General features: G+C 39.7%; 1 protein-coding gene across 1 annotated transcript; it reads left to right on the plus strand.

Moving 5' to 3' along the window:
- Nucleotides 1-865: 865 nt before the first annotated feature.
- LOC134640926 (phosphatidylinositol transfer protein alpha isoform-like) lies at nucleotides 866-11,453 on the plus strand. Its single transcript, XM_063493028.1, has 12 exons — nucleotides 866-985; nucleotides 3,382-3,412; nucleotides 6,295-6,440; nucleotides 6,796-6,887; nucleotides 7,105-7,112; nucleotides 7,224-7,298; nucleotides 8,133-8,216; nucleotides 9,629-9,706; nucleotides 9,818-9,928; nucleotides 10,039-10,161; nucleotides 10,742-10,793; nucleotides 10,886-11,453. The coding sequence occupies exons 1-11, from the start codon at nucleotides 969-971 to the stop codon at nucleotides 10,787-10,789; spliced, it is 813 nt and encodes a 270-aa protein (XP_063349098.1). The 5' UTR covers nucleotides 866-968; the 3' UTR covers nucleotides 10,790-10,793; nucleotides 10,886-11,453.
- Nucleotides 11,454-11,899: the final 446 nt, after the last annotated feature.

Consider the following 11,899-nt stretch of genomic DNA (forward strand, 5'->3'; position numbering starts at 1 on the left):
CGGACACATCTGTTAAGTTCACAGAAATAAGTGTGCCATGCATAGACAGTAAAAGATGAGCTTTAAAGTGTGTGAAAACGTCTGTTTTGTGGTTTCTGCTTCCCACCAGAGCTATTAAACTGATACCTACCCCATTATTTTGTTATTCTATCATACAAATTATTATTTGACTGGTTTTGGTACTGGAACAGAAGCATTGACAGTAGCAGAATAGTTACAACAACAGATATTCAACCTATAAGCGTGCACCGCTGCAAAGTGCGTAAGAAAGTAAACGTGTTAGATGTTGACAGTTTTGTCACATTCACTAATCTAATCTCTCTTTACATAATGCTCAGTGACCTTGTGGTTCCTTGGAGAGCTCTGGGTTCAGTATAGTGTGGAGCATCGACTGGAAATTGAAAGGTTTTCATTTCTGTTCTTTGCCTTCAGGAGTTGAGCATTTTTAACATTAAACTGAAACACTTATTAAAAATGAACCAGTCATACAGACATGAATAAGCTGCTGTTTTGTTATGATGTTATATTTTACTGCAGTCTCTGTTTTTGTTGTTTGATTTTTGTGTTTTAATGTGTGTTTAATGTGTGTTTTAAAGGCCCCAACCAGGGGCATTGCAGATTAGCTCAGGCTATAAACGATGCGGTGTGTTGGCTGTGAGAATAAACCAAATTAATGAGACTGTGAGAAGATATTTAAAGGAAAGTGATAACAAGAAAAGGCAACTTAAACGTTCACTTAAAGACTGGTCGAAGGTTTCACGACTGCACGTGAACGTCACACGGAGGCACCTGAGCTAAAGGTGTGTGCCGCCTCCTCTCTTCCCGCCGCGCCCCTTCGCTCACACACAGGAAGGAAAGCCGGAGTTTCCCGGAGTGAACCCCAGCGGCAGGCAGTGAATGAAGTGCTCCTGTCACAGTTAGAGAAGTTTTCTATCTCGTATGAAGCATTTTGTACGGACACGACCGACATGCTGATTAAAGAGTTGTGAGTATCTGAACTTTGTCGCCTTCCACCCGACAAAGGAGCGAGCCGGTGTTCTGACACACCGGCACCGACGCGTTTGTGTCGAAATATGGACCATTACAGCAGGATGAATGTATTTGCTTGCTCTGTGAAGGCAGCTGAGCTTTTAGCAGTTTAAAGTGTTATTGAGTCGTTAGCAGGATTACAGAAATAAAGGACCACTCAGGAAATAATTTAGTCACAGGGTGTAAAGTTTCAAACGGCAGAACTCCGGACACCGTCAAACTTTAGGTTAGGCTAGGCGCTACCAGCAGAGGTAAATCCACTGCTGACATCACACTTCAGATTAGTAGGAAGGAGTGCCGCGAGAAAACTCGAAAAGTTTAACTTTCTTTGACTTAAAGAGTGTATTACAGTATGTAATATAAGCCGAAGTGTAACATTTCAACGAGATGTTGTAAATGTAAAATATAGTAATTCATACTTGCTTAGCCTCGAACTTGTCAGGAAAACCATAAGAACTGGGGCGGAGTTTGAGAACGTTTAACAAGATCTGGAGCTCATAATGCCAGTTTATCACATGTGCCTCAAACGGGAGGAATCAGCTGCCGGGTGCTTTTACCGCTATAGTGTCATGTGCCAATCATGGCTGGCTGACACCTCTGATTTGGCTGTCATTTGACCACAGTGCAAAGTACAATAAGAGGCTCAGGCGTTAAAGAGGATTGCCCAGTGCTGCTTTTTCTTTCAGTTTATGGTCACAGAAACGTAACCTCATGTTCTGTCACCTTCATGCCTGCAAATACTCAGGCTAAAGCAGGTGGGAATTGTGCCATGGCATAGGAGAAGAGGCTACGCACACAGAGCACATGCGCACACACGTAGAGTTTCCTCTAAAAGCGTCTGCATTGTTTGTTTGGGCTCTGCAGCGGTCTTGATTACAGCTTCATAATTTCCTCTTCCTCATTTCTAGGTTCCTGTGGTTGCAGAGAACTGACTGCCGTGTTACTTCCTAGTGATAATGATTCATTCCTATAAATCATGATGTTGTTGTGCAGGGTCTGAACAAGCTGTAGCCTCTGGAAGAGGGAGCATTGTATGTGATATTTGCTATCTTTAGCTGTTGGACATTGAAAGAGTGTGTCTGCCTTTCAAATTTTTTTTATTGTCATTTATTCATTTTTTAAAATGTGGAAATTATATCAGTTCCGTAGCTCTCAGTTAAAGGAACGTGCCACAAGTATTCAAGTAAGTCGCTCCTGAAGGTGTAGAAATAGCCAACACCACCCAAAAATAAAAAAATAAAATAAAAATAAAATTGGTGGACAAAGACTGTATAGAAAAGATGGGTGTAGCCAACATGATGACATCAGAGGTGTGGCACTTGAAGAATCTAACACTGATTCTGTAGGAGAGTTCACCAACAGCAAACATTGTGGTAGAAGGTAACTTTTATGAATTTACTTATTAAAACCTCTATTTTAGGGCAAACTCAGCAAATGTAAATTAAAAAAAATAATTACAATAATTAAATATTGTCCTGGTTGCCATTGAATTAAAGTAATTTAGATAATAATACAACAAAAACTAAAATACATCCAACAAGATAAATGCACATAATTTGTATTGATTATTAAAATGTTTAACTGACAGCCTGTCTGTGGATGCAACTTGGTAACCAAGTTTGCTAACATTAAGAAGTAGCTCATCACTAAAGCCTCTAATACTGGCCACTTACTGACAGTGGCTGCAGGCAAAGCAAGAACAATTGGTATAGAAACCAAAGGGGACGTCCCAATGGTAATTTCCATCTTTTATATCCAGTCTCTGGAATCTGTGCAAAATGCAGACACCAATATTCACTAATTAGTGCTGTACCAGACTATTAAAAATACTGAAGCAAACCAGAGTAATAGTATTTATCAGGTCATTATATGACAATGCTCCAAAAAGCATCAAAAACACGGTCAAGAGGTCCAGTCTGTTCTCAGAAGATATCCTGACCACAAACACACTGAGGCGAGGCCTGGGTGCAGTGACCTGCCAGAGCTGCTGTTGTTGGCGGATCTGCCAAAGTGACACTAATTTCCATCTTAACCAAATTCAAATGGTTAAGTGTTATGAAGAGCAGTTGAGCGTTGAGACTAAAGCTGCTTCTTCTAGCAGTTGGTAAATGCGCTGATTTCATCTCTGCAACTTTACATGGAAGTTTGTGGAATCAGCATTTATTAGAGGAACTTTTGGTCCTCTTCCTGCCTCAATATTCAGCTGTGGATGTTGCCACCTAGTCTGGAAGCAGTTTTTGATCAGTTCATCAATAAGCTGGCATCATGTGACTGGGCAGCTGATGTTAGATGTAAAATGATTTGCAGATTTGGGCAGAGGTTTCTGACTGCGATGTGTTCTTTCTCTTACAGCCGAGTTGTTCTGCCTGTTTCAGTGGAGGAGGTAAGGACTTACTCATTTACTTTAATACTATCAGTGATGGACACTGTAACCATCGGCATCTTCCACTTGCTGGCTCCTGTATACCCTTGTCATTGATTCACACAGTTACTGAATTATAACATTTGACAGCTCTGTGAAACTGTTTTATGCCCTTCACCGATTCACTACTGTCTCTTTTCTCCAGTGATGGTTGTCATTGCTGTGACAGTACCTAGTCTTCATTTTTCCCAGATAAAGTACTTTTACAAATTTCCAGCCTGTTGATCAGCAAATTTTATTTATCAATGCATGGACTTTATTAAATCTAAGCGGTTTCACTAGCATATTGTGCTCTTGTAGTTGGTCTGTACTACATGCCAGGTCCAGGATTCATTAAGCTGTGTTTAATTTGCCTTAGCAGCGGATGGCCCCAAACCTTCAAGAGAGCAGCTTCTGTAACTTTAGACATCTACCTTACAGATTTTCACGTTATGAAGCCAGCTACCTTTATTCCCCTGGCTCATTCTACCTCTTAATCCTCATGTTCCATACAACACTTTGCTTTGTTTTTCTTTTGCTTTACAGAGAGCAGAAGCCAGTATTTCACTAAGCCACATAATCACAGCTGTGCAACCGGCTTGCTCTGTGATCCGATTCAGTGTGAAAGTTTGCAGGTTTAATCCTCAATTGCCTTGGTTGAGGTGTGACTGTGTGTGACTGTATGGGGAGGGGGCTGCTCTATTTTGTGTAGTTCATTTATTTGTGCAGTCAATGTGAGACAGCTGTAGTGTTTAGAAGTAATGTTGGGTGGGTTACAGGTTAGAAACTACAGTTGTGCAGTGGGAATACTAATTAATATTTCCTCTTTTTTGTTGTCTCTGTCTATGTTTAATATAAACGTAAACGGTAATTAATTATATTGAGTTGAAATGCTGGCAGGTATAGTTTGACAATTTGTGATTGGTAATCTCTATTTCCTTTCCTTTTTTTTTTTTTTTTTTTTTTTTTTTTTTTTTTTTTTTTTTTTTTTTTTTTTTAAGCTGAAAGACCAGTGGCGTGTCCTTTCACTCCACAGTGCAAGGTGTGATTGTAACATTCAGGGATATAAAAAAAAAAACCCAGTCTCCTCCACTGTGTCTACTCTGAGTCTCAGGGAGGCAGATTTGCAAGTTGTGAGGGGTGTGAGTGAAGACTGTTGGTGTGGCAACACAACAGAACAGCTCTGCACTGATGTGCTGAACCTGGAATAGGACTTGTGTTTGGTCTCATAGCCACAGACCCGTTCAGTTTGCTGATATTTTTTGATGCAATCCTGAATCGCTTTGACCAATAGCGACATACTTGTGATGAGGATGCTTAATGTGGTCCTAAAAAGAAAATGGAAACTCTGGAATATACTTTCAGAAAGACTGAAAAATACGTTTACAATCAGATTCTTATAAAACATGAAATTGCTTATTCAATTTTTTTTTTCATTTGAATTTCTAATCCTATTACAAAACTTAAATGTCAAAGCACAGCATAGCAAATTCTGAAGGCGTGGTATGTTAAGGTGTTTCAACGAGCAACCATTTGAGTCATTCTAACAGTTGTCCTCTTAAATGAATGCCGAGTAAGACTTTAATCCAGTGATTCCTGCTCTCATTAAACCAGTAAACCGTTCAGTCACATTCTGCACCTTGTTTTTGTTTGGAGATCGTATGATGCAAGCTGGCAGGTTCACTTTTTCCCCTGACTAACAGTTTGAGCTCTTTGCCCAAACATGTTTTCCAGTAGTGATTGTTGTCTGCACCTACACATGGTTCCTGCCCCGACTGCTTCTGAAAGACTGTAAGACATCAGCGGCAATGACGAGGCACACTGGTTACACATGGCAAACCACATTCCTGAGTTTCTATTCACAGCTGCAAAACTGAGCATCCACAGCAAGAAAAATGGGTCACCAACTTCTTTGGTTTAAGGAGTGGAGGGCAGGGCTAGATTGTACTTGTCCAGCTAAACTACAGGAGGCAGTAGATGTGGCAACACCTCTGCAACTTTAACCGAAATCCACAAAGAGTAAGAAGAGCCAATCATAAAAAAATAGCAGTCATTTGTTTGTCTGGTTCCTCTGGAACCAGGTTTTACAGCTCTGGGTGACGTGTGTGTACGGTGTGTGGCTGACACCACCAGTGAAGTGAGTCACACACTTTTGCCTGACTCAGGAAACGTTAGGGAGAGGGAAGATGCGGGGAAGAACAAGTCATGGAAATGCTTACTCTGCTCTGCTTTACACTGCTGAAGTCTGTGTGTAGGGACATATTGGAAAATGGTTAACTCAGGCTCATTTTACATAAATGGTTAACTCAGGTCATGACAGGTTTTTAAAGAGGTTTTTGAACCTGCCTTTTAAATGCTCTCCTGTCCGTTTCTTTCTTTTGACACTGCACGCATTGAACTGAAAATCATAAACCTTGCCTGAATTGACATTTGGCTGATCTCCCATATAACATCGTTTCATTCACCACTGGAATGTTTGGGTCTCTCGGCAGAGAGACCCTTACACTGTATCCGGATCTCCTACAGTGTCTCAGCTTGATTTTCATCTTTGGAAAGTGAGTTAGAGGGAGGCAGACAGTGTAGGTGGTGAGTGAAGATGTGTTTATATAGCCAAAAGCTCCTGAATGTGCCAGCGCTGGCACACTAGCACAAACCACAGTTTATCATGTCTGATGGATGTTCTCCCTCAGAACCTCAGGCAATGTTGGCATGGTGACGAGCATGCTCTCAGTATCACTTTTGACATGACGTGCTGTCTGCACACTTGGAAACTCTTGGTCAATAGAGACAGATTTTATCACAAATGATGATCTCTCACATAGTTCATTGTAATTTCAACCTCCTTTCTACTTTTGTCCTTCCAGTACCAAGTGGGTCAGCTCTACACAGTAGCAGAGGCCAGTAAGAATGAGACGGGTGGAGGGGACGGTGTGGAGGTGCTGAAGAACGAGCCCTATGAAAAAGATGGAGAGAAGGGACAGTACACCCACAAGATCTACCACCTGCAGACGTAAGCAGCGCAGCTCAGCTTCATACACGCTGTACTATATTGAAAGCGGTTGAAATACTACACAAGGAGTTATAAAAACACTGATTATTCTTACTATTTCCCCTAACTGCAAATGAAATCATTTTGCAGAGAGCACTGGAAAAACTTTGCCCTGTGGAGACCCCAACTTTGACCTCACCTGCTTTTTGCTCAGCTTAACAGAGATGAGAATGATTCCCGTCTCTGTTGCTCTGTAATAAAAATGTTTTTCCAGAAAGCAGAGTGGGATGTAAAGAAACTGCTTGATGATAATCTGTGTCTTATTATATTACAGTATTATGTGGCTACATTAATATTTGCCTGTTTCTCTCTGCAGTAAAGTGTCAGGTTTCATCGCTAAAATTGCTCCAAAAGGTTCTCTGACTGTTCACGAGAAGGCCTGGAATGCATATCCATACTGTCGAACCAGTGAGTTCTAATGCATGCATATACACATACACATATACACACACACATTCACTGATGGTCATGCTTACAATGCCTCACCTCACATGTGTGAGGTGAGACACCAAAAATGTGTTTGTGTGAAATTACACAAAAAACTGATGTTTAAAATCTGACTTATCTAAAATCTTTCCCTCTCTGCATTATCTTCCTAACTTGGTCCACTTTTCTTCTGCTGCAGTCCTCACAGTATGTATTATTTTCTTTTGATGGTTCGGATAAAAGTTAAATTTAAACTTCACAGGAACTGCATTGCCCTTAGTGTTAGTTAACCTGATCGTGTCTCACTCATTCTTACAGAATGAATACATGAAAGACAATTTCATGATCAAGATTGAGACGTGGCACAAGCCTGATATGGGGGATCAGGAGAATGTAAGTGCACACAGTACTTGACCACTTACTTTGACTTTATCTACCATATGTTTTCAAAATGACATTGGATCTTGATAAATTAGGTATTCAAGTTGAAAATATTGCGATGTACATTGTGAAATTCCTGGATTTAAAATCGCACCAGAAGTCAAAGTTAATAATTGAAATCATAGGCAGACCCAATCTGTGTGACTGTAAGGACTTCTGAGCATGCTCCCGATGAGTCAGCGGATGGTGTCCAAGGACATCTGCACACAGATGTGGAGCAGGGCAGTGTATCTTAAATTGAAAGTATACACTGCTCAAAGACTTGATCATCTTATTATAACACAAAGCTGGACTTTAGGGATATCGTCAGAAAGTTTAAACCGTTGTGAGTTTATTTCACCTGCTGTGGTGCAACGGAACGTGACAAGAAAGCACAACCTTTGGCGTGTTATGCATCTGTCCAACACCTCAAAATATAGCCACACACCACCAGGAGCTCACTGATGCCCTGATCCAGCTATTATGTTGCAGCAGCAACATCTACCTTTTACTAGTATGCAAGGGTCAAAGTAAACGCAAGGTTTTGTGCATATGCATGTGTAACTTTATCTTGATTGTGTCATACCTGCATATTGATTACTCATCAATCTTCATATTTATGGAAAAGACAGCTAAAGCACTGCTGCAGTTTTATATCTTTGAATTAAGGGCCAGCAGTTATGTTTGTCATTAACCAATAGGTCATTATTATTTAGCTTTTCATTTTAAGTCTGACCTGTTCCCTGTATTTATCAGGCAACCAACCAAATATGAAGATATGATTTATTTTTATTTCCTTGTCTGCAGGTGCATGGACTAGATCCAGACACATGGAAGAATGTTGAAGTTGTTTACATTGACATTGCTGACAAAAGTCAAATAGATTCAAAGGTATGTGGGTTGAAAAAAAGCGAATTTTAAGGAAAAAACAGTCTTTAGGTGTGATTTATTTATTTATTTATTTATTTATTTATTTTTTAAAAAAACCTGTGATGGTTCAGTTAGCACACCTGTTTTCTTAAACATTGAGTACATCAGCTTACTGTTTGTTACGCTTTATATGAGAGATGCTAAACTTGATTTGTGCTGAAGGTCACTTGTAAAAAATGGGTCAGCCATGTGTCTTACTCTTGCACTTGCAAGTACATTTTAATGTCTTCATTGAAGGAAAAAAAAAGTTAGTAAATAAATCAAAATAATATATCCTAGGAGTCATATTTTAGTCACTGAGTCTTGAACACACTCTCTTAGGTTTGTATATTGTTTATATGTCTTAAAGGTAAAGAATAAACATTTGTGCTGTTGTGCCATACACATAACACTAGAAAGAAAGACTGTTTAAAAAAAAAAACCCAAACAAACAAAAAAAAAAACCAGCTCGCTGTGAAACATTGAACAGGTGATTGTCTACATTTTAAAATTCGGCTAATAGTGGTCTCCAAAAATGCAAGAAACGCATAAAGGAAAAAAAAAGTACAAGTAAAACAGTCTAAATTACTCATCTTGTCCACATCTGCCCCCGATCACCAAACGTGCTGCATCCACACTGCTCCGCGTCATCTGCAGTTTCACCTACTCAGCTCTGCGGTCAGGCCTGAAACCTGTGTGGCTGCTGTGCTCTTTCTCTCCATTTTTTTTGGATGAATTCTCTACACTCTAGACTGTCTGCTTAGTTTAGCTACAGGTCCCCCGCTGCTAAGAACAGCCAACAACCGCCAGTCATTACTAATCTTTTTTTCTAGCTACAGTCCTCTATATATTTATTTATCAATCAGCTCTAGCTAGCTCTGGCTCATGCGATATTAGCCTTCATGTCAGAATGTGTGTAAACAATAGTGTTGCTTAAAAAACCCCTGGTGTTCTGCAGTAACACATTCAATTCATTTCTTTGGGGTCAAAATGATGTTGGTGGTTCTAGAATAGAATAGAATAATCCTTTAATTGTCCCACAAGGGGAAATTTGGTTGTAACAGCAGCAAGAAACACAATAACAACAAAGAAAAAGATAAAAGGACTCGGTCAGGTTGGAGCTGCTGTTACTGGCCGGAAGCTATACGTGTTTTTTTTTTTTTTTTTTTTTCTTGTCCTTTTGATCCCACATACTCCAAAATGCGGTATTTAACAAATGAGCTAATGTTTAAGGAAAGTCAGGAAATATGAGATGATGGGCGGTTTAATTTAAGAGTTACTGGATTTTAGAATGGCAAGGGGTTGAAATGACCCCCTTGGTTCTAGTGTTAATATTATAAATGATGAATGTGGGCTTTTACAAGCTACATTGTATTGCTTGTATTCATTTTTAGGATTACAAAGAAGACGAGGATCCAGCCAAATTTAACTCGAAGAAGACGGGCAGGGGGCCTCTGGGACCTGACTGGAAGGTACGCTCCCTCCTCTTCACTGTGGCTCACTTCATTAAAGCTCTGAATTGACTGTGTTTACAGGTCTGGAGACTTTGTGTATTTATGTTGTGTATACCTCTGTGTTTTCAGAAGGAGCTCCCAACCAAAAGTGACTGTCCACACATGTGTGCCTACAAGCTAGTCACTGTTAACTTTAAGTGGTTTGGACTGCAGAACAAAGTAGAAAACTTCATTCAGAAGGTATGAAATAAAAAGTGCAGAATAAATATAACCTAATGCACATATTTCTGCACAAAAAACAATAAATTCTAGTGTGTCCTGACTGTCTTTCACACGTCCCCTCTGTTTAGCAAGAGAAGCGTTTGTTCACCAAATTCCACAGACAGGTGTTCTGCTGGTTAGACAAATGGATTGATCTGACGATGGATGACATACGACGTATGGAGGAGGAAACGCAGAAGGAGCTTGATGAGGTGACTGAGGACTGTATATTAGACCTGCTGGAGGGTGGAGCAGTATTTCTTTGTTGCCCTTCACATTTATTGAGATCTCTTATGTAGAAAAAAAGGCAGTTTTAATATCTGAATTTTAGTTCATGAAAACAGAGCTCATTGGCTCACTGTGGTGTGTTACAGCAGCATGTTTGTGTTGTCTTTGTCAGTAAAATCAAATGATCTGATGAAATTAACAGTTCAACTGCTCATGTTATCAATTCTTGGTGACTGGTAACACAGTGAGGTGCAATATGCAGTGAAGTATCTAAATGTTTGATCTCACTGCTCCAATGTGCTGCATGGTGTATGTCACTGGAGGATCTGTTCAGGTGTTGAGCTGCTCCCTTTGTTTCTGCTTGAAAACAGTTGTTACAAAAGCAGAAACGGCCCTAAACACTGTTTATGTGTTTACCTGTAATAAGATCAAAGTATTTTGGGTCAATGTGAAGAAGGATCTTTGTAAAACAAGAACTGGGAGCTGAGCAGTATTTCACATCACTTTCTTTAGTGCACTAATCCGATTTTGTACCCTTCTAAATAACGTGTCTCCATGTCACAGATGAGGGTCAAAGATCCAGTTAAAGGCAGTACGGCTGCTGAAGACTAGCTCAGTGAGTATTTAACTGGTGCTCTGAAGAATTTTCAATCTGAACATAAATGTTCAATCGCTCTTCAATTGTGTTTGTTCTCTTATCCTCCTCAGCTCATTTTGATACTGGAAGACTTGACTCCACTCCCTGACTGGCGCCGCTGAAACTGGACTGCTATAAACAAGAAAAGCATTTACGTCCCAATAAAAATCTTGTCTTAATAAGATCTCATTGTTGTGAAGCTGTTGTGTATATTTATGTACAATGCTGAAATACAAGTACAGCAGCTTTTAGTGCTTTTAAAGAAGTGGGTTGCAGGTTGAGGGAGAATTCTTATTTATGCTTTTGGTCATTAGATCTTAAACCACTGGGGGGGACAGTGCAGGTTATCTCTGAAGCAACATTCCACATTGCTGTAATATTTGTTTTTCTCCCCTTCTCCTCGTCTCAGTGACTTATTGTTTACGTACCTGCAACTGCAAAATCTCCAGTGTTAATAAGATTTTATATTTTTCTTAACTATAAGTGGACATAAATGCTTTAAAAATTTCCAAATTTCTTGATTTCACAAAGGGCTCAGACTGGATAATCCTCCACCTTCCTCTGCCTCAAATGATTTCTTGTAATCAGGATGGCTGGAGACACTAAAATATGGTTAATGGTTTACATAAACTTGCATGTTAGGGCATTAGATATTTGGGGGGGGGGGGGGTGGGGGGGTAGGGTGTTTTGTATTTCATTGGGTTGATGATTTGCTGATATGTGTTGCTGATAATGTGCAAGAACACCCTGAACTCTAAGCAGATTTCAAAATAATTGGCACTACAGGCACTTCTGTCTTGATGATTGTTCAGATGTCTGTATGTCTTCTATGTACTGAATGAAATGAAATAACCTGGATATAAATATGAGTTATAACTTTTTAGTGTACATTAAACGAAACTTCATTGTTCATTGCATTTTGTGCATTTGTACATATGTATTTGTATCTCTGCTGTAAGTGTCTGTGATCTTTTAAACCTTCAGCAACACCCCACACCAAAGACCCTTTCTGTGATATAACTGAATGTCTTTTGACCATGCAGATCATACAATATCCAGATTAATTCATAACATTTAATTTTGCA

The sequence above is a fragment of the Pelmatolapia mariae genome, linkage group LG14 (genome assembly GCF_036321145.2).
Source record: "Pelmatolapia mariae isolate MD_Pm_ZW linkage group LG14, Pm_UMD_F_2, whole genome shotgun sequence".
Classification (NCBI taxonomy): Eukaryota; Metazoa; Chordata; class Actinopteri; order Cichliformes; family Cichlidae; genus Pelmatolapia; species Pelmatolapia mariae.